Source organism: Callorhinchus milii, unplaced genomic scaffold, assembly GCF_018977255.1.
Source record: "Callorhinchus milii isolate IMCB2004 unplaced genomic scaffold, IMCB_Cmil_1.0 Scaffold25, whole genome shotgun sequence".
Classification (NCBI taxonomy): Eukaryota; Metazoa; Chordata; class Chondrichthyes; order Chimaeriformes; family Callorhinchidae; genus Callorhinchus; species Callorhinchus milii.
The window spans coordinates 6951500-6971162 of NW_024704766.1; the positions used below are offsets into that span (position 1 = coordinate 6951500).

At 46.8% G+C, this 19663-nt stretch overlaps 2 protein-coding genes across 8 annotated transcripts in view; one reads left to right on the top strand and one right to left on the bottom strand.

Moving 5' to 3' along the window:
• Window positions 1-1426, top strand: part of sidt2 (SID1 transmembrane family, member 2) — a 28091-nt gene extending 26665 nt beyond the window's left edge. For all 3 annotated transcript variants that reach the window (XM_007907310.2, XM_007907311.2, XM_042343952.1), the window contains 2 exons: window positions 641-754; window positions 967-1426. In XM_007907310.2, the coding sequence (XP_007905501.1) occupies window positions 641-754; window positions 967-1029 (177 nt within the window). In that variant the 3' untranslated portion in view covers window positions 1030-1426. The remainder of the gene's footprint in view (window positions 1-640; window positions 755-966) is intronic.
• Window positions 1427-5633: 4207 nt separating this feature from the next.
• Window positions 5634-18225, bottom strand: LOC103187693 (mycophenolic acid acyl-glucuronide esterase, mitochondrial-like). Of its 5 annotated transcripts, none has more exons than XM_042343816.1 (5): window positions 18190-18225; window positions 8453-8627; window positions 7593-7704; window positions 6804-6941; window positions 5634-6251 (listed from the first exon to the last, which is right to left on the bottom strand). In XM_042343816.1, exons 2-5 carry the CDS (start codon window positions 8623-8625, stop codon window positions 5901-5903), a joined length of 774 nt encoding a protein of 257 aa, XP_042199750.1. In that variant the 5' UTR covers window positions 8626-8627; window positions 18190-18225; the 3' UTR covers window positions 5634-5900.
• Between the last annotated feature and the right edge of the window lie 1438 nt (window positions 18226-19663).

Consider the following 19663-nt stretch of genomic DNA (forward strand, 5'->3'; position numbering starts at 1 on the left):
CCACTTTACAGTATATCCTGAGAAGAGCTTTGAGACGTCTCAATGATGTGATCGATCCCTTGGTTTCTGGATGGGACGCTGCAGAGATAGATTGAAGTCATTAACGTCAGCATTTGTGCAGCTGTTTCTTAATCATAATTCTCAACCCTCGCAGCAAGTTGGTGTTCACTTGTGGCAATGATCCCAATGCAAATTTCGGCATTGCACATTATTTAGCAGCTCTCACAATCTGGGAATTGGCAAGGCTCATTATTTAGCAGGTCTGACTATATTGGAATAATACAATAACAACACAATTTACACAGTAAACTGGAACTCTCTCTCCCTCCCACCCCAAAGGCTGTGGATTATGGCTGATCCATTCACATTTTCAAGACTGAGGTGGAGAGATGTTTGTCAGGTCAGGGGATCAAGGGATACAGGGCAAAGGGCAGGTAATGGGAGTTGAGGTACAGATCAGCCATGATCTAACAAAATGGTGGAACAGGCTTGAGGGGCTGAATGGCCTACTCCTGTTCCTATGTTATTTTGGAGGACGTGTCTAAGTGAACAGTATTTAGCAGCTATGTATCTGTGTGTGGTATGAGCAGTAAGGCTCATTATTTAGCAGCTCTGAGCCCCTCTTTCTCGCCTTTTACAGAAAACTCCCGCCGAGTCCCGAGAACACAACCGGGATTGCATCTTGCTGGATTTCTTCGACGACCATGATATTTGGCACTTCCTGTCCTCCATCGCACTCTTTGGCTCCTTCCTGGTAAATGAGCGGCACAGATTCTCGGGCAGGGTGAAATGTTGGGCAAGTTTCCTTATTCCATACGCTTCTGTTTACCCAGCAGTAAGTAGGAACCTGGTTGCTAGTCGATTGACGGATTGATTTCCGGGGGTAATAATTCCTTATCAAATGCAAGGATTATTAATATTACAAATGTTTTCCTCCTCTGACTGCCATTCCCTCCCTCTCCCCAGGTGCTGCTCACCCTAGATGACGACTTGGACCGAGTGCAGAGAGATAAAATCTACGTCTTCTAACCCTCGGAGCAACGGACATTAAGGAGCGCAGGCATCTCCCCGCCATGATTTTACAGCAGTCTCTGCCTTCACCACGTGGATGCCTGGAACCTCCGATGGGTAGGGAGTACGGACGTGCCACCTAGCCATAAAATGAGGCTTCAGACGCCATGAGTACACAAGGCGCCATTCAGAGCTGGAACCTGTCGGCCTAGAGATGAACCATTGCCCTTAAGACCAGCCAACCTGCTCTTTGTGACACAGAGTAACGCCAGCTGCTTCTCTGAATGCCCGGGAGATGCTGAACTTGTCTTGGGAGAGGGACGGCTCAGTCCACTCCTCATACGGTACCTAAGTGGGGGGGGGGGGTGGGGGGGGCAGGAAGGAAGCCACCTCACCATCTTACATCATGTTGGAAGAAAGAAGTCGATTATTTTTTTTTCATATTCTCTCGCTTGACGCGTTTCAGAATTTTATGGGGGAAGGGTCCTCAATGGCAAAAGCTGAAGCTGGATTGAAAACGTTGACGGTGGATTGTTAGCAATGATGGCACTTTCCTCACGCGGAGATGCCTTCGACAACCACGGCTTATGCACGTTCTTCTGGTTTATGTCTTCTGGTTCGAAAATTCAAAGCAAAATGCGATTGGGACGGCCCTTTTTTTTTACACCCCCGGGGTTACTGTGAGCGAGCAGAAGATGAGCCCAGCTTTTTCTTGTGTGTCTGGGTCCGCAGTACTCCAGGGCACGGGAACATAGAGGCAGGAGGAGGCCATTCAGCCCCTCGAGCCTGTTTCGCCATTCTATTAGATCATAGCTGATGTGTACCTCAAGTCCTTTGCCCCATATCGCCTTGATACTCTGACCTAAACAAAAATTTATCCACCTCAGCCTTGAAAATTTGAATGGATCCAGCCATAATCCACAGGTTTTTGGGGGCGGGAGAGAGTTCCAGATTAACGTAGCCTTTGTGTGACAGCACATCCCACCCTGGCTCATCGGCAGGACTTGAATGGACAGACCAGTCACTGGGAGAGCAGGGTATCCTCCCACTCAGCTCCTGTCAACCATGCAAAGCAAGCCAAAGCCCTCATGGGTAGGGTGGTCCTAGCTGGACAAGCAGCAGGAAAGCTTGCCAGGCAACGCTCTTGTGTACTCTTGCCATACTCGAGGGGAGTATTGATGGGGTTTGATGCCTCCGACTCGCTGCTTTGACACCTCGTTTGAGAGACTCGTTTGTTTCCACTCAACAGAGTGAGAAACTGCCAGGAATCTGCTCTGTACGTCCGAAGGGGAAGAGGCTTTTTTTTTTTAAGATATTGATTGCAAATATCTGAAGTGCTTTTCAGCGTTTATTATCAACTGCAAGGATCAATGTTGTTATTTATTTATTATGCTGATGATGTGGGAGGTGAGGTTTTTATGCTGTCTCCAGTGCATGATGAAATGTTTCACCTCTCTTATTTAAATACGCTATTCCATCCATTTGGAGATTTGTGCCACTTTTTGGGTGGACTTGGCTCGTGACAACACAGAGACAACACACTCCCGGCCCCTGTAACACGCTCTAGTTATCGCCCCCCTCTCTCCCCCCTCCCCCCCCCCCCCCCCCCCCCCCGAGTGGGACACGTTTACTCCGATCCATTGATACCATAAAATCTTACAGCACAGAAGGAGGCCATTCGACCCATCGAGCCTATGCCGGCTCTTTGAAAGAGCTACCAACTAGTCCCACTCCCCCACTCTTACCCCAACTAGTCCCACTCCCCTACTCTTACCCCAACTAGTCCCACTCTCCCACTCTTACCCCAACTAGTCCCACTCCCCCGCTTTTATTCCATAGCCCTGCAAAAGTTCCCTTTTTGAGTACCTATCCAATTTCCTTTTGTCACAGTTCACTCGCTGTAACATGCGTGAAGAGTACTGATCGTACAGGGTGTCCACAAAGTCCTGTTACCCCTCCCCCCGTGCTTTTGTTTCTACACTACACTGCCTAACAACTGAAACGTGGGAGAATAATGATCATTGTATTGAGAAGCACTTCATTGTATTCAGTACAACTTTTTAACTGTATTTCGACATCCAGAGGATCAGTGTGTGAGTGTGTGTGTGAGTGTGGGTAAGTGTGTGTGTGTCATGTGTGAGTATGTGAGTGTATGTGTGAGTGAGTGTGTCCGAATGTGTGTGTGAGAGTGTGTGAGTACGTGTGTTTGTGTGAATGTGAGAGTGTGTGTGTGTGTGACCACCATCATTTTCATGGCAGATAATGATCCGTCGCCATGTTCAATGCAACATGGAGTGAGTGAGGAGGTGAGCTGTATCTCTGGCGGTTTGTTTCAGCTTCTCTGTAGTCACATACCGCTGTTTCGTAAGGGGGTGGTGGGGTGGGGGGGGTAACAGGACTTTGTGGACACCCTGTTCACTGGAGGGTATCACAGCCCAGAACCTGCCTGTCAGATATTGCCTACTGCCTACCTCACAGCTCAGCCCACTTGCCCTCATTGAGGTGGATCACTGCTGTTGATCACATCCCCAATATAGCCTCTGGTAATCGAGACTCCATTGTGCAGCCATCTCAATGTGATTGTTTTGACGCCGTGTTACTTTGTGGACACAAGAAAAAAATGAACCAAGTTATGATCCCTTTGCAAACCGCACGGCATGATATTGCTCCCCAGGGGCAGAGGGGCAAATGCTGCTGGAACTGGGATGCTGTTCGGCAACCGGAACTGATGTAACAGGAAGTGATGACCCAGAATGGTTCTGGATTGTAAAGTGCCTAAATTTGCTGTAATAAAATTCACTTTTGTTTTAAGGTTCAGATCCTGGAATCAGGTCACGAATCCGTTTGGTTAAAGTTTGCAAGGACACAAATTCGGATGCTCTGGAAGGTCTGGGGATGGGCGTAACGGGGAGTGGCGGGAGGGTGCGTGGGGAGAAGGTGCGGAGGACGATGTCCGAAACAACAACAACGACAAGTTGCATTTATATAGCGCCTTTCATGCGGGGTAGCATCCAGGAGTGTTTCACAGTGGCGCAGTCTGTCACGGATAAACAACAACAGCCGGGCGGCGTCTCAGAGCGCTTTATAGTTTAGGATCCTGGGACCGAGCCGGGGGAGGGGTGGGAAGGTGACCAAAGGTGCGGTCGAAAAGAAACACCGTTTAAGTGAGAATTAAGGTTTTCGGAACAAATCACGCAATGACGTTGGGGGTTTGGAAAAAAAGTCTTGTGCGTGTTCGCAATGTTCACATTCACGCCCTGAATGGAATCGGTCAATGATGAGGAAAGTGTATGTCGTTGTCTGCCATTGCAAAGAGAGTCTGTCCAGGAGTGGATTGGTTGGGGGAGAGGGGGGTGGGGGCGTGTGGTGGGGGGAGGGGACTAAATCGTTGGGGTTAAGGGGAGGGGCGAATAGATTGCTGGGGACCAATTTGATTTGCAAGTGTATGTTCAATGTATTTTGGAAATGGAGAGAATTGGAACGTCAGAGGTTCCGCGAACGACTGGTTGGATCCTCGCTCCACGTGTTCAGAACGAGCGAAGGTCACGAGTGAGCGTTACAATAACATAAGGATTTTGCATCCAGTTCGCCTTCCACCATGTCCCAAACTGTTATACTGTATCCCACCAGATTATTTCCTAACAGAAATCTTACCTCATTTATTATCTTAACACCAACTCGGAAATGTCCACACTCGGTGGGATCTTGACTTTGAATCTGTCTGTTCCTGCTTTGGTTAATTTGGTTTCGAGTGACTTACAATGAACATTTACTGTGCGGCTCCACCTCTGTAAGATGCTGTTAGCGTCTGAGACGTACTCGGATACAATAAACTTCCCCGCCCCCACCCCACCCCATGCCACCCCATCCCTCCCCCAGAACTACTCGGGTCTGGGGTCTGTTGGTTGGCGTACTCTCCACAGTTGCAATTTTTCCCGTCCCCTTTCCGCTTCTTTGTATTTGTGAATTACACAAATTCACAGGGAGAACCAGCGAAGTCTGGTGTGTGAAGGCTCAGGAAACATTGGGAGCCAGGAAGAGAAGAAAGCCATTCAGCCCCTCCAGTCTGTTCCGCTAGTTTCTGATGTCTTGGCAGGATGAGAATGAGAATTTCCTTTACTCAGCGAGTTGTTACGGTCTGGAATGCGCTGCCTGAAAGGCTGGTTGGCTGTTGCGTTTCACACAGGAGTCCTGTAGCTCAGTAGTTAGAGCACTCGCTTTGCAAGCGAGAGACCTGGGTTCAATTTCAGGCAGAGGGCGAAACCTTGGGCAAGTTTCCTTACTCCACACACCTAATAATAATCCCTCCAAACAAAATAAATTGGTCATTTTCAATCCACGACTGTTTGTGGGACATTGCTGTGCGCAATTGGCTGCTGCGTTCGCCCACAAATATACAGTCAATTCACTTTACAGTATATTCTGAAGACCTTTAAGACGTCTCAAGGCGCGATATCAAATGCAATGATTATTATTACTATTAAGATTCTATGATCTTTATATCCCAATGCCACGTACCTCTTCCCCCTAAGTGTCCGTCCATCTCTCTCGTTTCTGCGTTTGGTGACGTCTTACACAAAACTTATAAAATTATAATAAAACAAGACACAACGACTTGGATTTGTGCAGCGGCTTTCATTGTAAACGGAACTTCTCGAAACACTTCACCGAGACCATGACACGCACCGAAACTCTTCTCTATCGTTTCGAGGGAAGTCAAAGTCCATTTTGCTCAAGCAAAGACAGATGTGACTTTTGCGATCTTATCAGCCAAAGCAATTTGTTTCTTTTTTTAACATTTTATCGCCGATCTCAAAAGCAAATACTCAACGACACCTCGGCCATTCACTGCCACCAAAGGCTGCACCTGTCAAGTGACCCAGTTGGGCTTAGGATTTGAGGCCATTTCTCTCGATTTTCCCCACCAGGTCCCTGACCACAGCCACCAGCAGCTGGATGTCTTCATCGCGTGTCATACGATGGTCTCCGCTCCTCCGCACCAGCAAGTCCACATCCCGGCTGGCAAGTCGCTCTGCCAAGTGTACAGAGTTCTGCCAGGGTACCAGCTCATCCTCCATGCCATGGATGAGTCTGACCGGGCAGGAGATGGGCACAGTCCCCTGGAGGAGGCAGTGGTCCTCAGCTTCCTTCACGAAGTCCATCTTGATCGTGTAGAAGCCGCTGTCAGCGTATTTGGAAGCCACTGTCCACTGACCTGTTCTCTCAGCCTCCTGCCTTGACTGAAAACAACAAGATATACGCACCAAAAGAAACTGGCACTCAAACGAGAAACTTGGGAGAATAAAGCACTTGTCAAAATTTGATCTCCTTTGAAGGATTGTGACAACAAGTTACATTTGCAAAGCACCTTTCAAGTCGGGAGGATGTCCCAAGGCGCTGGACAGTCAGGGATTTGGATCCGAGCTGGGGGTTGGGATCGGGAGAGATGGAGGGTGGGGAGGATCGGGGTAGGAGGATAAACGAAGACGCGATCGAAGAGGAGGGTCTTGAGACGGGCCTTGAAGGAGGCAAGGGAGGAGGCGAGGCGAAGGGACTGTGGGATGGAGTTCCAAAGGGTGGGGGCGGAGAGGCTGAAGGCCCACAAATGATGGATCAATTGAAATTTTCAAGACTTGAGGTGGACAGAATGTTTGTTAGGTCGGGGTATCAAGGATATGGAGCAAAGGTGGATAAATAGAGTTGAGGTACAGATCAGCCGTACATTGGCGGAACAGACTCTAGGGACTGAATGGCCTCCTCCTGTTCCTACGATTGTGTTTCAGTTGTCTTACCTCAAGGGGGAGCTGTTTGTAAGCGTTTACAAAGTGATCAGTGGCGGTCGCTATGCCGACCAGACCAACAATCTTCTCGGGGCGAGCCAGTCCAGCGAGGAGCATCAGCCACCCCCCCATACTGGAGCCCACCAGAACCTGGGGAGCGAGCAACAGCGATAGCACGTTATAATAATGATGATAATAATCCTGGCATTTGATAACCTTATCACGTCATTGGGATAACAACAAATTACATTTGATATAGTGCCTCTCGTGGCTGGAGGACGTCTCAAAGCGCTTCACAGAATATATTGTAAAGTGGAGTGACTGTATAATTTGTGAGCAAAACGCAGCAGCCGATTGCGCACAGGAGTCTCCCACTAACAATTGTGGATTGAGTGACCAAATCTCTTTTGGAGGGATTATTATTATTATTATTAAGGAAACTTGCCTAAGGTTTCGCCCCGCCCGGGAATCGAACCCAGGTCCTCTCACCTGCGAGGCGATCACTCTAACCACTGAGCTACAGGTTAGACAGATAGAAAGTCACGTCAGGAGGACAGATCAAAGCAGGATTTACTGTAAAGCGCAGTGACTGTGTGTTTTGTAGGCTACCAATTTGCCACAGTGACATTCCCTGCAATCAGCCAATGAAATGCTTGTGCTGGGAACAGGCTCAATAGGCTCGTCCTGATCCTTTAAGTCATTAACAACACACGTATTTTGACCCAACTTGATCTGACTTGGATATAGAAAGAGTTATAATATAAGCCCCCAAACCCTCTCCCCAGCCTCCCCAATGCAGACCTGTGGTCCTGTGGTCAGATTGTCTAAGACCGAAAGCACGTCATTCTTCCAATTTCCTAAGAAGCAACTGTCGGCATCTCCTTTCGAGCTCCCACAACCAGTGTAGTCAAACCTGGACAGAACAGCAAAGAACCCTTCAGAGAACGGTCTTACAGCCGAATATAATGACGACAGTAATAATCCTTAGTGTTAGAAATAGTGCCTGTAACGTCAAAGCATCTCAAAGGGATTCACAGAGGGTTTGTGTCAAGCCTAGCGATTTTTATACCAGTTTGACATCTCATCTGGAGGATGGTCGCCCCGACAATCACTGACACCCACCCCCACTTGCTCCCCACCGACTTCCCCCCAATCAAAGTGGTCTCAACTTAGGGCTTGAACCCACAACCTCAGAATCGTTCCATTTGATTCAGCGACTTATCACATTTTTTAGATGTCTCAAAGCGCTTCACAGAATTATATTGTAAAGTGAAGTGACTGTGCATAGTGTGGGCAAAACGCAGCAGCCAATTGCACACAGCAGCGTCCCACACACATGTGTGGATTTGTGACCCAATTTTTTTTTGAAAGATTATTACCCCCGGAAAGCTATCCACCAATTAACTAACAACCGGGTTTCTACCGACTGCTGGGTAAACAGAGGAGGGTGGCGTAGGGAATCTTGCCTAAGGTTTCATCCCGTCCGGGAATCTAACCCGGGTCCTCTCGCTTCCGAGGCGAGTGCTCCAACCACTACACTATGGAACGTCTATTTATAGAAAACCTGTTTGGGAAATTGTCTTTCCAATAAAGTACCAGCCGTTCACATTAACTGTCTTTGTTTCTCCCCCGAGGGTGTTGCTGGGAGGCAGATTCGCTACCTGACAAATGACCGGCCCTCAGAACGACAATACTCCTCCAGGGCCAAAGCCTTCATCCCATTCATGTTGGACCTGAAACCCGTTAGGAAGACAACACCAGGATTCTGCCCACAACTCCTGAAGTACGCCAGTGGGGGCAGGCCTTGGCGAGTGAGGAACTGAACACAGGCCATATCTGGAACAACAACAACAAACCATTTTCATTTACACAGCGCCCTTCATGTAGGGTCACATCTCAGCGCACTTCACAATAATCTACAGTGAACCTCAGTCGTATCAGTTGGGACCATACATTTAATATGACTAATGCAAAGCATCAATTATATCAAATTTGCATAGAATATAAACACTTGAACGTGACTCCCCAAATATCTGTCTGTCTCTCTCTCTCTCTCTCTCTCTCAGGCATCGTTATTAATTCTATTTCGCTGGGAGGATGTCTCAAAGAGATTCACTGTAAAGTGGAGTCACTGGGTGTTTGTAGGCGAAGGTGGCAGCCCAATTTGTGCAGGTGATTATACGATTTATATAGATCAGACTTCTGTGAGTTTTACTGTAATATAATAATAATAATCTGACAAAAGCTCATTGAACTGAAACGTTAAATCATTTTCCTCTCTCCATAGATGCTGCCTGACCTGCTGCGTGTTCCCAGCGACTTCTATTTTTATTTATTATTAATAATAATAGTCCTTGCTTTTGATACAGCAGCTTATCACGTCGTTGAGATGTCTCAAAGCGCTTCACTTAACATATTGTAAAGTGTAGTGACTGAGTATTTGTGGGCGAAACGCGGCAGCCAATTGCACACAGCAGCGTCCCACAAACAGTCGTGGATTGAGTGACCACATTTTGGGGGGAGGGGATGCATTATTCCCTCTGGAAAGCGATCCGCCAAACGACTAACAACCGGGTTCCTACTTGCTGTTAGGAAAACAGAGGCGTGTGGAGTAAGGAAGCACGGCTGAGGTTTCGCTGGGAGATGACAGGGTCTGACAGGGGGGGGAAGTGGGGGGACAAAGAGGTAGGATTTTAAGGCAGCGGAATGGAGGGCGTGTGGTGTGCCAAGAGGTTGGGGGGCACAGTAGCTGAAGGCACAGCCACCGATGACAAGAGCACAGGAACAGTCTGAAGGAAGGCCTTTCAGCCCTGAGAGCAGGCTTGATAGCTAAAGGAATGATTTCAAGGGCAATTGGCGGGAGACTAAGAGGTAATGACACTCACTGACTGCCCCCCGGGACAGGAAAGGAATGTGACCTTCAGCTGTCTGTGCTCACCACTGGCGTTAAGCGCTCGGTAATTGTTCTCCAAGCCACCGTCTACGCCTCCCATCGTCAATGACTCTTTGCGTCTTATTGTCATAAAACTCCTGCCTGGATTGGGCTGGACATTCCTCCCCCCCTCTCTCTCCCCCCCACCCCCCCCAAGAACGAGTTCTCCTCGTCTCATCAACCAAAACCTCTGCTGTGTATAAACGCACGCACAGTGACCTTGTATAAGTCTTATCTGTAGCTCTGTGGTTAGAGCACTGGCCTCGCAAACGAGACCCTGGGTTCGATTCCCAGCAGGTCAGAGCGAAACCTTGGGCAAGTTTCCGTACTCCACAACCCAGATAATAATCCCTCAAGAGAAAAGAATAAAATAAAATAATAATTTGGTCACTCAAACCACGACCGTCTGTGGGACGCTGCTGTGCGCAATTGGCTGCCGCGTTTCACCCACAAAATACACAGTCACTACACTTTGCAGTGCTGTGAAGCGCTTTGAGATGTCTCGAAGATGTGATCAGGCGCTATATCAAATGCAAGGATTATTATTATCATTATAACAAGATCAAATGACATTTGCAGAGCGCCTTTCACATCAGAAGCACGTCCCAAGGCATCTAAATTTATATATAAATCGTATAAATGGCCTAAATTCACCCGAGTCCCATTCAGGGCTTAATCACAGAAGCGAGCAAGGAAGAGAGAGAAGAAAGACATTGAACGGAGGCTTGAGGTGTGGCAATCTGGCAAAATGGTCTCCTATTTTTGTTAGAAAGAGATTTAGATCCTACGAATGCTCTGCAATCAATGCAAACAGACTCTGCACAGAGGCCATCAGTATCCAGTTTAGCTGAGCACTGTGTATTAATAGATCATATCAGTCTCTCTCACCCTCTGTCTGTCTGTGGGCAATCATTAGTCCCAGCCCAGCATTTCCTGCTGCTTAATGCACCATTTATCTTTTCATCAATTAAACCCCAGGATTGCATTCTCTCCCCACCCCACCCCAGTCCTTGTACCAACCTTCAGCTCTGGGTCCCTGTCTCCCACACACACAGACACACACACAGACAGTCACACACACACAGTACCTTCCAGCTCACACAGCTGTTCTCAGCAAACTGTGGGATTAGCTGCTTACGGTCATCAAAGAAGAACAAAACTCGAGAGGATTTTCTTTTTGAAAATCAGTCTCCACTTCCTTACTGCACTCTTCCTCTCTCTCTCTCTCCCTCTTTCACTTTCACTCTTTCACACTACAATAATAATAATCCTTGCATTTGATAGAGCGCTTTTCACGTCGGGAGGACGTCCCAAAGCGCTTCACAGAACACACTGTAAAGTGAAGTGACTGTATATTTGTGGGCGAACGCGGCAGCCAATTGCGCACAGCAATGTCCCACAAACAGTCGTGGATTGAAAATGACCAATTTATTATTGTTGTTGGTTTTGGAGGATTATTATTAGGCTCTGTGTGGAGTAAGGAAACTTGCCCAAGGTTCCGCCCTCTGCCTGGAATTGAACTCAGGTCTCTCACTTGCAAAGCGAGTGCTCTAACCACTGAGCTACAGGACTCCACACTTTTTTTCTGCCTTTCTTTTCAATGATATAAAATAAAACAAACTTTCTTTCGCTCACACTTTCAAATAATATAACAATAATTGTTGTTTTTCTTTCTTACACAATTTCTTTCTGCCGCTTTCTCCCTCTCCCGCCTTTTCTTTCTTGCCTGTGCTGTTCCTTCCTTCCTTAATGGGATTTCGGGTGAATTTAGGCCATTTATACGATTTATATATAAGTTTAAACACCTCAGGACGTCCTCCCGACGCGAAAGACGCTATACAAATGTCATTTGTTGTTGTTATAAAGATAATAATCCTTGCATTTGACACAGCGACTTATCAAGTGTTCGAGATGTCTCAAAGCGCTTCACAAAATATACTGTAAAGTGTAGTGACTGTGTACTTTGTGGGTGAATGTGCCTGCCTGATAGCCGATGAGGAAACTCTGAGGCTTGGGGCGAGTTTGTGACACTCGTTCGTACGTCCAGCGCCTGGAATCCACCTCGATTGGCCTGAAGAGAGGTCAGCAGCTGCTGCTAAAACTCCACACCTCCATCTGGTGGAACCATCGCTCAATGGGAAGGGGTGTGGACTCGAGCTGCGGACAGGAAGACGGTGGAAATGCTCTCACGTATTTCATGCAGAGGCTGTGTTGCCCGCCGGCTCACAGGAAGTTCCTTCCATCCATCTAGTGAGGGCTCAAACCCACGCTTGTCGGGTGTGGAATGACCCAACTAATAATAATAATAATAATCCTTGCATTTGATATAGCGCTTTTCACGTCGGGAGGACGTCCCAAAGTGCTTCACAGAATACACTGCAAAGTGAATTGACTGTATATTTGTGGGCGAACTAGTGACTATCCTTCTTGCGGGGGAGGTAAGGAGGGTTTCCTTGGAGCTGAACTGGAACCAAAGTGACATGTTTGCCAACCAATTGTTGGAATCGAGACCCCCCCACCCCCGTGCCAGTCTCTAGTCCCGGTTCCTGAGCCGGAGGGGTCGTAGTATCCCAGGGCACTCACTGCTGATGGCCACACAGCCCGGCTCATCAGCAGGACCTGGAAGGGCCGCCCAGTCACTGGGGGCAGAGAATCCTCCCCCTCAGCTCCTGTTAACCCCGCAGCCAAAGCCCTAATGGATAGGGTGGTCCGAGCTGGACAAGCAGCGGGAAAGCTTGGCCAGACAGTGATATCAATGGAAAGCTATGTGGGTTTAGCTGGTTAGACTCCAGCAGTTACCCCAACGCACACTCTGGGCTCCCCCCAAGCCTTGGCTCTCGCCAACCTGCGCCTAATACTTTCTGGAATTAGGTAAACAGGGTACATCCCTCCAGAGAGAGAGAGAGAGAGAGCGCATTCCATTCCAACAATCTATCTCTGGAATTTCCATATGGAAGTGAGATGCCTGGAATTCGCATCTTGGTGTGGAGACTCTTAAGCAACGGTGATGGGTTTGCACATGTGCCAAGACACCCGGCTGACCAAAAGAAATGTTTTTCCTCCTCTCAGTCTTTTTCTTTCTTTCTTTCTTTCTTTCTTTCTTTCTTTCTTTCTTTCTTTCTTTCTTTCTTTCTTTCTTGCTTGCTTGCTTGCTTGCTTGCTTGCTTGCTTGCAATGCTTCCTTCCCCCTTCCTCCTTCCTTTCTTTTTTTTCTCTCTCTTCCTTTCTCTGTCTCTCTTTCACCTTTTTTTTTGTCTTGTCCTTTGTTCAATTTCTTTCTCTTTCTCTTTACTGTTCTCTCTCTCTCTCTCTCTCTCTCTGCTTCCTGCTCTCAATTCGTGGAATGCATCCTTCCACACTCTCTCAAGTGAAAAGCGTTCATTTCCTTACTCATTTTTGGGAACTGAAGTGAGTTTTCCCATTGATTTTGTAGATTGAAATCTGGTTGATTATGTATCTCCCCCGAGTCATTCCAAAATCTCTTATCCTATTCAATGATACCTTCCTAGCCTTTAACTCATTAATCCTACCATCTGATCACTTTAATAGTTCTTTCATCAAACCTATTTCCCCCCCATGTTTAACTGTGTATCCACATCGTATTTCCTCTATCCTTCCTCTAATTAATCATCCACTTGGTTTAATATACATCTCCATATTCGGTCAGTTGTGAGTTAATCTGTTCACTCGTTTATTAATTTTTTTAGGAAACATTTCATTGAAGATTTATCCTGTGCCTAGCACGCAATGAATCTTTGCATTCATTAATCACTGCATTTCGATTTTAACACTTAATAATCCTTGCTTTTGATATGGCATTTTATCATGTTGTTGAGACGTCTCAGAGGCGAGAGCCCTACCACTGGGATACACGAAGACACACATGGTGGTAATTGGAATTACAGTAATCTGTCACAGAAACGTTCTCTTTAGTCAGTGATTAATTTGTTCCTTTCTTTATGTAACTTGAGCGTTTTGCTGTTGGTTTAAAACAAATTGTAATGATCACCGAGGGGACGCATTCTTCCTGCTCGGCTCCTGTTAACACTCAAAACCAAAGCCCTGAATATTAGGGTGGTCTTAGCTGGACAAGGAGTGGGAAGCTTCCCATACAGTGCTCACAGTGGAAAGCTGTGTGTTTTTATTTTAACCTGGTTAAACTACAGCAATTAAACCCAAGCGCACACTCTTGAGTTCCCCCAAAGCCTTAGTCATTGTTGTTAGTCGGTTGGTGGATCGCTTTCCAGAGGAATTAATAATTCTTTCAAAAACAATCGATAAACTAAATTAAAAATAATAATAACGTGGTCACTAAATCCACAGCTGTTTGTGGGACATGGCTGTGTGCAACTGGCTGCCGCGTTTCGCCCACAAAATATACACTTTACAGTATATCCTGTATCAAACACAAGGATTATAGGATTATTATAATTTGCGCCTAATACTTTCTGGGATTAGGAAAACAAGGTTCATTCCTTCAGGGAGAGAGTGCGCACTCCATTCCAGACACGGGAAAATTTCAGTCTCATTTGGATAAATTTAAGACGGGGATGGGTTTCAGGTGCATAACAACAAAAAAAACAAATTCCTTCATAACTTCGCAATTCCAAATCGTAGAACCCAGGAAAATTTACGGCACAAAAACGAGGTCATTTGGGCCGATTGAATCTGTTGTGGAATGTTGCATTTTTCTGCATCTGAAGACGTAATGGAACATTTTTCACCCATTACATTCAGTTTATCACGGCTGGAACGAATGCTGCATCGATCATCACATGGTCATGCATTGATACGTTATAGATGTTGGGAAGGACACCGTGTGATGTGAAGGGCACTATATAAATGCAAGTTGTTGTTGTTGTTCAGCTGTTCAGAAGAACAACTTGGGTTTTCACAACTCCCTTCGCTGAGTGTAACATCTCTGAAAGCTTCTCAGTGTCGGCACTTGACACCAAACTAGGCGTTGGAGGAGGTGACAATGACAATAACTGGCATGTATATAGCGCCCCCTCACACAGAGCCAGAGAGCTTGTGACCCAGTGTTAAGGTGGGATTTAAAGACAAATCGAGGAAGAGGTGAGGCGGAGGGATGAGAGGCAGAATGTTCCAGAGGTGCTTGAGGCTCTCGACCATCAATGGTGGCTCAGAGAGGGGGGTGGGGGGGAAGGGGGGAAGGGGGGAAGGAGAAGAGCAGTGGAGCGAGTCAAACATCAGAAGGATAAGTATCTTTCACTGGGAAACATCCCAATAGACACGTTGCCCTGGACTTTCAGTGATGAAGCACAGAGTAAGAATGATATTGCCAACTGCACATCTGTTTCTGCCAGACAAATATGTGACTCACTTAGAAGAACCGGCACTTTTACAAATTCCTTCGACTGCGCTCATAGAAAAGCTGAGGAGATGCTCTTTATTCCAGGGTTCTGGGACGCTACCCAGCATGAGGGGCGCTAGATAAATGCAACTTGTTGTATTCTCAGCCTCATAAAATGTGTTTTAAGGAGGCGAGATCCATTGGCATGTTAGGAATGTTCACATACATAAAGGTTTGTTTTGTTTCTTGACAGATGTAATACAGGTCTCCGTTTCACATCTCTAAAGTGTTTAATAATAATTTTGTGCCTTTGATTTGGCGCTCGAAACATCTCAGGGCGCTTTGCGGGTAATTGATGCCACGTGTAGTGACTGTGTATTCCACGGCCATGAAATGAATGATTAGCCTTTACGTTAATTGTTTGGTTTCCTCATTGCAGCACAGCTAAGCTCAAGCCCACATCTGTCGGCCTCTGAGACACTGCAGGTCAGGCTGTCCTGCTTAATGGGCGCTCGTTCGACTTGGCTCAGTTGAGAACACTCTGGGCCAGAAGATGGTGGGTTGAGCCAGAGCTCAGTAATGATGGAGGTGCAATGTCGGAGGTGCCGTAGTTCAGTTGTATCATCAAACCAAGCCCTCCATCTGCAGTTCAGGTGGACGTTTGAACCCACAACCTTCTGACTCAGAGGTGAAAATGCTAACACTGAGCCAATGGATACCAGTTCCAATCTGCAGCGTTCTGTAAATGCAAAATTGTACAGTGCAGTTTTGTCCTAACTTGTAAATGCCACCACTCCCCTGCCTCACTCTGGAATCTTCTGCAGATCTGCTTCCCTGAAGCTCTGCCAACTCTGACATGCTCCAAGCTCTTCCCCCTTCCCCACCCAACCCAACCCCAACCTCACCATTTGAAGGTGAGCAATCTTCAGCCACTCACTTGCTGGGAAATAATAATAATAATAATAATAATCCTTGCATTTGATATAGCTCCTTTCACGTCGGGAGGACATCCCAAAGCGCTTCACAGAACACACTGTAAAGTGAAGTGACTGTATATTTGTGGGCGAACGCGGCAGCCAATTGCGCACAGCAATGTCCCACAAACAGTCGTAGATTGAAAATGACCAATTTATTATTGTTTTTGGTTTTGGAGGGATTATTATTAGGCTCTGTGTGGAGTAAGAAAACTTGCCCAAGGTTTCGCCCTCTGCCTGGAATTGAACTCAGGTCTCTCGCTTGCAAAGCGAGTGCTCTAATCACTGAGTTACAGAAATGCAGAAGGAATAGATGCAAAAACACAATGAAAAATCTGATCACAGCTTGCCAATAGCCGGATCCCCACAGGTGTGTGTGTGAGGGTTGACAGATTAATTTGGCAACAAAACAAAATCTAATCAGGTCATGTGGGTTCCTTATATTGCGTGATTGCCAGAGTCAGGACTCTGAATCTAAAGGTTGTGGGTTCAAGTTCCCACATAGGTTTAAACTCACACAGTCTAAGCTGATGCTCCGATGCAGCGCTGGGGGTGTGTGTTGCATTGTCCCGTCTGCCTGTTCAGGTGGATGATAAAGATCCCATGGCCAACAATCCCCCAAGTAAAATATTGGTCACTCATTCCTTGGCTGTTTGTGGGTAATTACATTTGCCCATAAAGTACACAGTCACAGTAATGGAGAATTCTCGTGAAGCGCTTTGAGACATCCTTCCGATGTGATAAAACGCTGTATCAAATGCAAGGATTATTATTATTATATTCTGATTCCAGCTGCATGGAGCAAGATCATTTTGAACCCAAAAAACTGCTTCAAAGATGAATTACTGTTGATGATGATATAGGGCCCGTTGAGAAGTTTCAACACGTTTCACAGATTATATTGTAAAGTGAATTGACTGTATATTTTATGGGCGAAATGTGGCAGATAATTAAGTGACCAAGTTATTATTATACTTTTTTTTGACTATCCATTGTGTGACCTGTTTCCTCCAACAACACAATTACATTTGTAAAGTGCCTTTCACCTTGGGAGGACATCTCGAGGCGCTGAACAGTCAGGACTTGAGCGTGGGGGGCAAGGTTGGGATGAGGGAGGGCAGAGGGGGTAGGAAGGCGGCTGAAGGCACGGTTGAAAAGAGGGTCTTGAGACGTGCTTTGAAGGAGGCAAGAGAGGGAGTGAGGTGAAGGGATTGTGGGATGGAGTTCCAAAGAGTGGGGCAGAGAGGCTGAAAGCCCGATCACCAATTGTAGGGCAAGTCGGGGGGGAGACCTGGAGCAGGTCGGAGCCTGCTGAACGGAAGGAGCGGAGTGGTTGATAGGGGGTTAGCAGGTGAGAGATGTAGAAGGGCAATGCCACGGAGGGGCTTGAAAGTGAGGACGAGGATTTTGAATTCTATCCTCTGGTGGATGGGGAACCAGTGGAGCCGGGCGAGGGTGGGGGTGATGGGGTAACTGAGCGGCAGAGGACACGAGCGGCAGAGTTCTGGATGATCTGCAGCTTGTGGAGGGAAGAGTGGGGAGGCCGACAAGGAGGGAGTTTCGTAGTGTTGCTGCGCTTCACAGAATATACTGTCTAGTGGAGTGACCATGTATTTTGTGGGTGAAACGCGGCAGCCAATTGCGCACAGCAGTGTCCCATAAACAGTTGTGGATTTGAGTGATCACATTATTATTCTGAGATGTAAGGGGTGAGTTCAGGACAAAACCAGGAAGCTTCTCTTTACACTGAGGTTTATCAACAGCTGGAGCCCGGGTCACCAGGAAGGGTGTTTGAGGACAGAAACAGCAAAATGTTAGAATACGTGAAAAGTAGTTAAAATAAAACTAAATGGACACACAGAGAATAGGGAGGAAACAGAAGCTAGGGAACAACAAAGACAAAGCATTTGCTGAAATCATGTTTTTCCCTTTAAGATGTACAAGACATAATGGATCTTGTATTGAAACTGCTTGAGGACAAACTTGGCAGCATCAGTATCCACGGTTGCCCACTCCACCTCACCAAGCCAGTTAGAAACCTGGACGTCTTGTTCGACCTTCAACTGCCCTTTCTCCGCCATATCTGTGCCATGACCTGCTCTGCCATCCCCCACCTCCGCAACATTGCCCGACTCCATCACTGTCTCACCCCTCAGCCGCCAAAACCCTCATACGCACATTCGTCGTGTAGTAGAGCCTTAAGATGACGAATGTGCGTATGTGCGTATGGGCACATTACAGAATGTGCCCAATATTCTGTAAAAACTCCCTAAATGGTGACCTCTTGGGGACTGGCGATGAAATCACCATTTCCTTGCTGAATTCACCTCTCACATCTCTGAATTAGTCATCTCTTGCCTCATTGCCTTGATGTATCTCAACGTTAAACATCCCACCACATTATTGGAAGAAGGGAATTTCTCCCATTGCTTCATTCGGTTTTCAATCCATGGCTGATTGTGGGACATTGCTGGATTACAACCGCAGATGTAACTACACCTTAAAAAAAGTGTGTTTGACCTAGCGTCTGAAAGCGCTTTGCAGGATTTGCTGTTGAATTGAAGTGACTGTGCATTTCGCGGGGGGAGCACTGCGCCCAATTCGCGCACAGCAGCGTACCGTTTAACGGCCTGCGAAGCTTTGAAATGTTCTAACATTAGACATGGCATTAAGTTAAACATTAAGAAGAATCACGATTAGAAATGAAGGACTCTGGAAGCAGTTACGCAACGCATTAACCAGCAGATGTCAGTGTCCCAGTGTAATTACCATAGCGTAAAAGACTACCTCTCGCTCACTACCGGTAATGACAGAGCAGATTAAAGCATATTGGCTTGGGGTGGGGGAGAATCAGGAAAAGCAAAATACCCCCCACAAATTAATAATAATCCTTGCATTTGATATAGCACCTTATCACGTTGTCTCGAAGTGCTTCACAGAATATATTGTAGAGTGGATTGACTGTATATTTTGTGGGTAAAACGCAGCAGTTGATTGTGCACAGCAAACAGGCGTGGATTGAGTCACCAAATTTTTTTTAAGGGCTTATTAGCCCCGGAAAGCGTTCTGACAATCGACTAACAACCGGGCTCCTACTTACTGCCAGGTAATCAGGGGCGTGGAGTCAGGAACCTTGCCTAAGGTTTTGTCCTGTCCGGGAATCGAACCCGAGTCCTCTCGCTTGCAAGTCGAGTGTGCTAACCACTACATGACAGGACTTCTCTACAGTCCAGAACAACATGACTTATTTAAGACAAAAGGGTCGAAAACTAGGTGGAATTTCAGCCTCAAAGTTTGCGCTGTGTCCTGCCAAACTGTATTTAATAGAATATCTGCAATGACAAAAGTTCCTACAGACTGAGACAATCACTCGCCTGAACCACACATGGAGATGAGTATTCAGGGCTGTGCAGTGGAAACATTTTTTTGCGGTTGATTTATTTTTTGGGTTGGGGGTGGGGGGGTGGTGAGAGGGGGGGAGGGAGGAGAGGGGCAGCGAATCCTTCAGTGGATGTATGATCTGACCACATTGGGAGACATAGTTGAAAATATCTGTGCGAAATTCAAGCTCAAAATTCTGGCTTCCAGTGGGTCCCCTCAAGGCAAAAATGACATCATTGGATGGGTTGGTTAGTGAGGTCTGTCTCAAGGC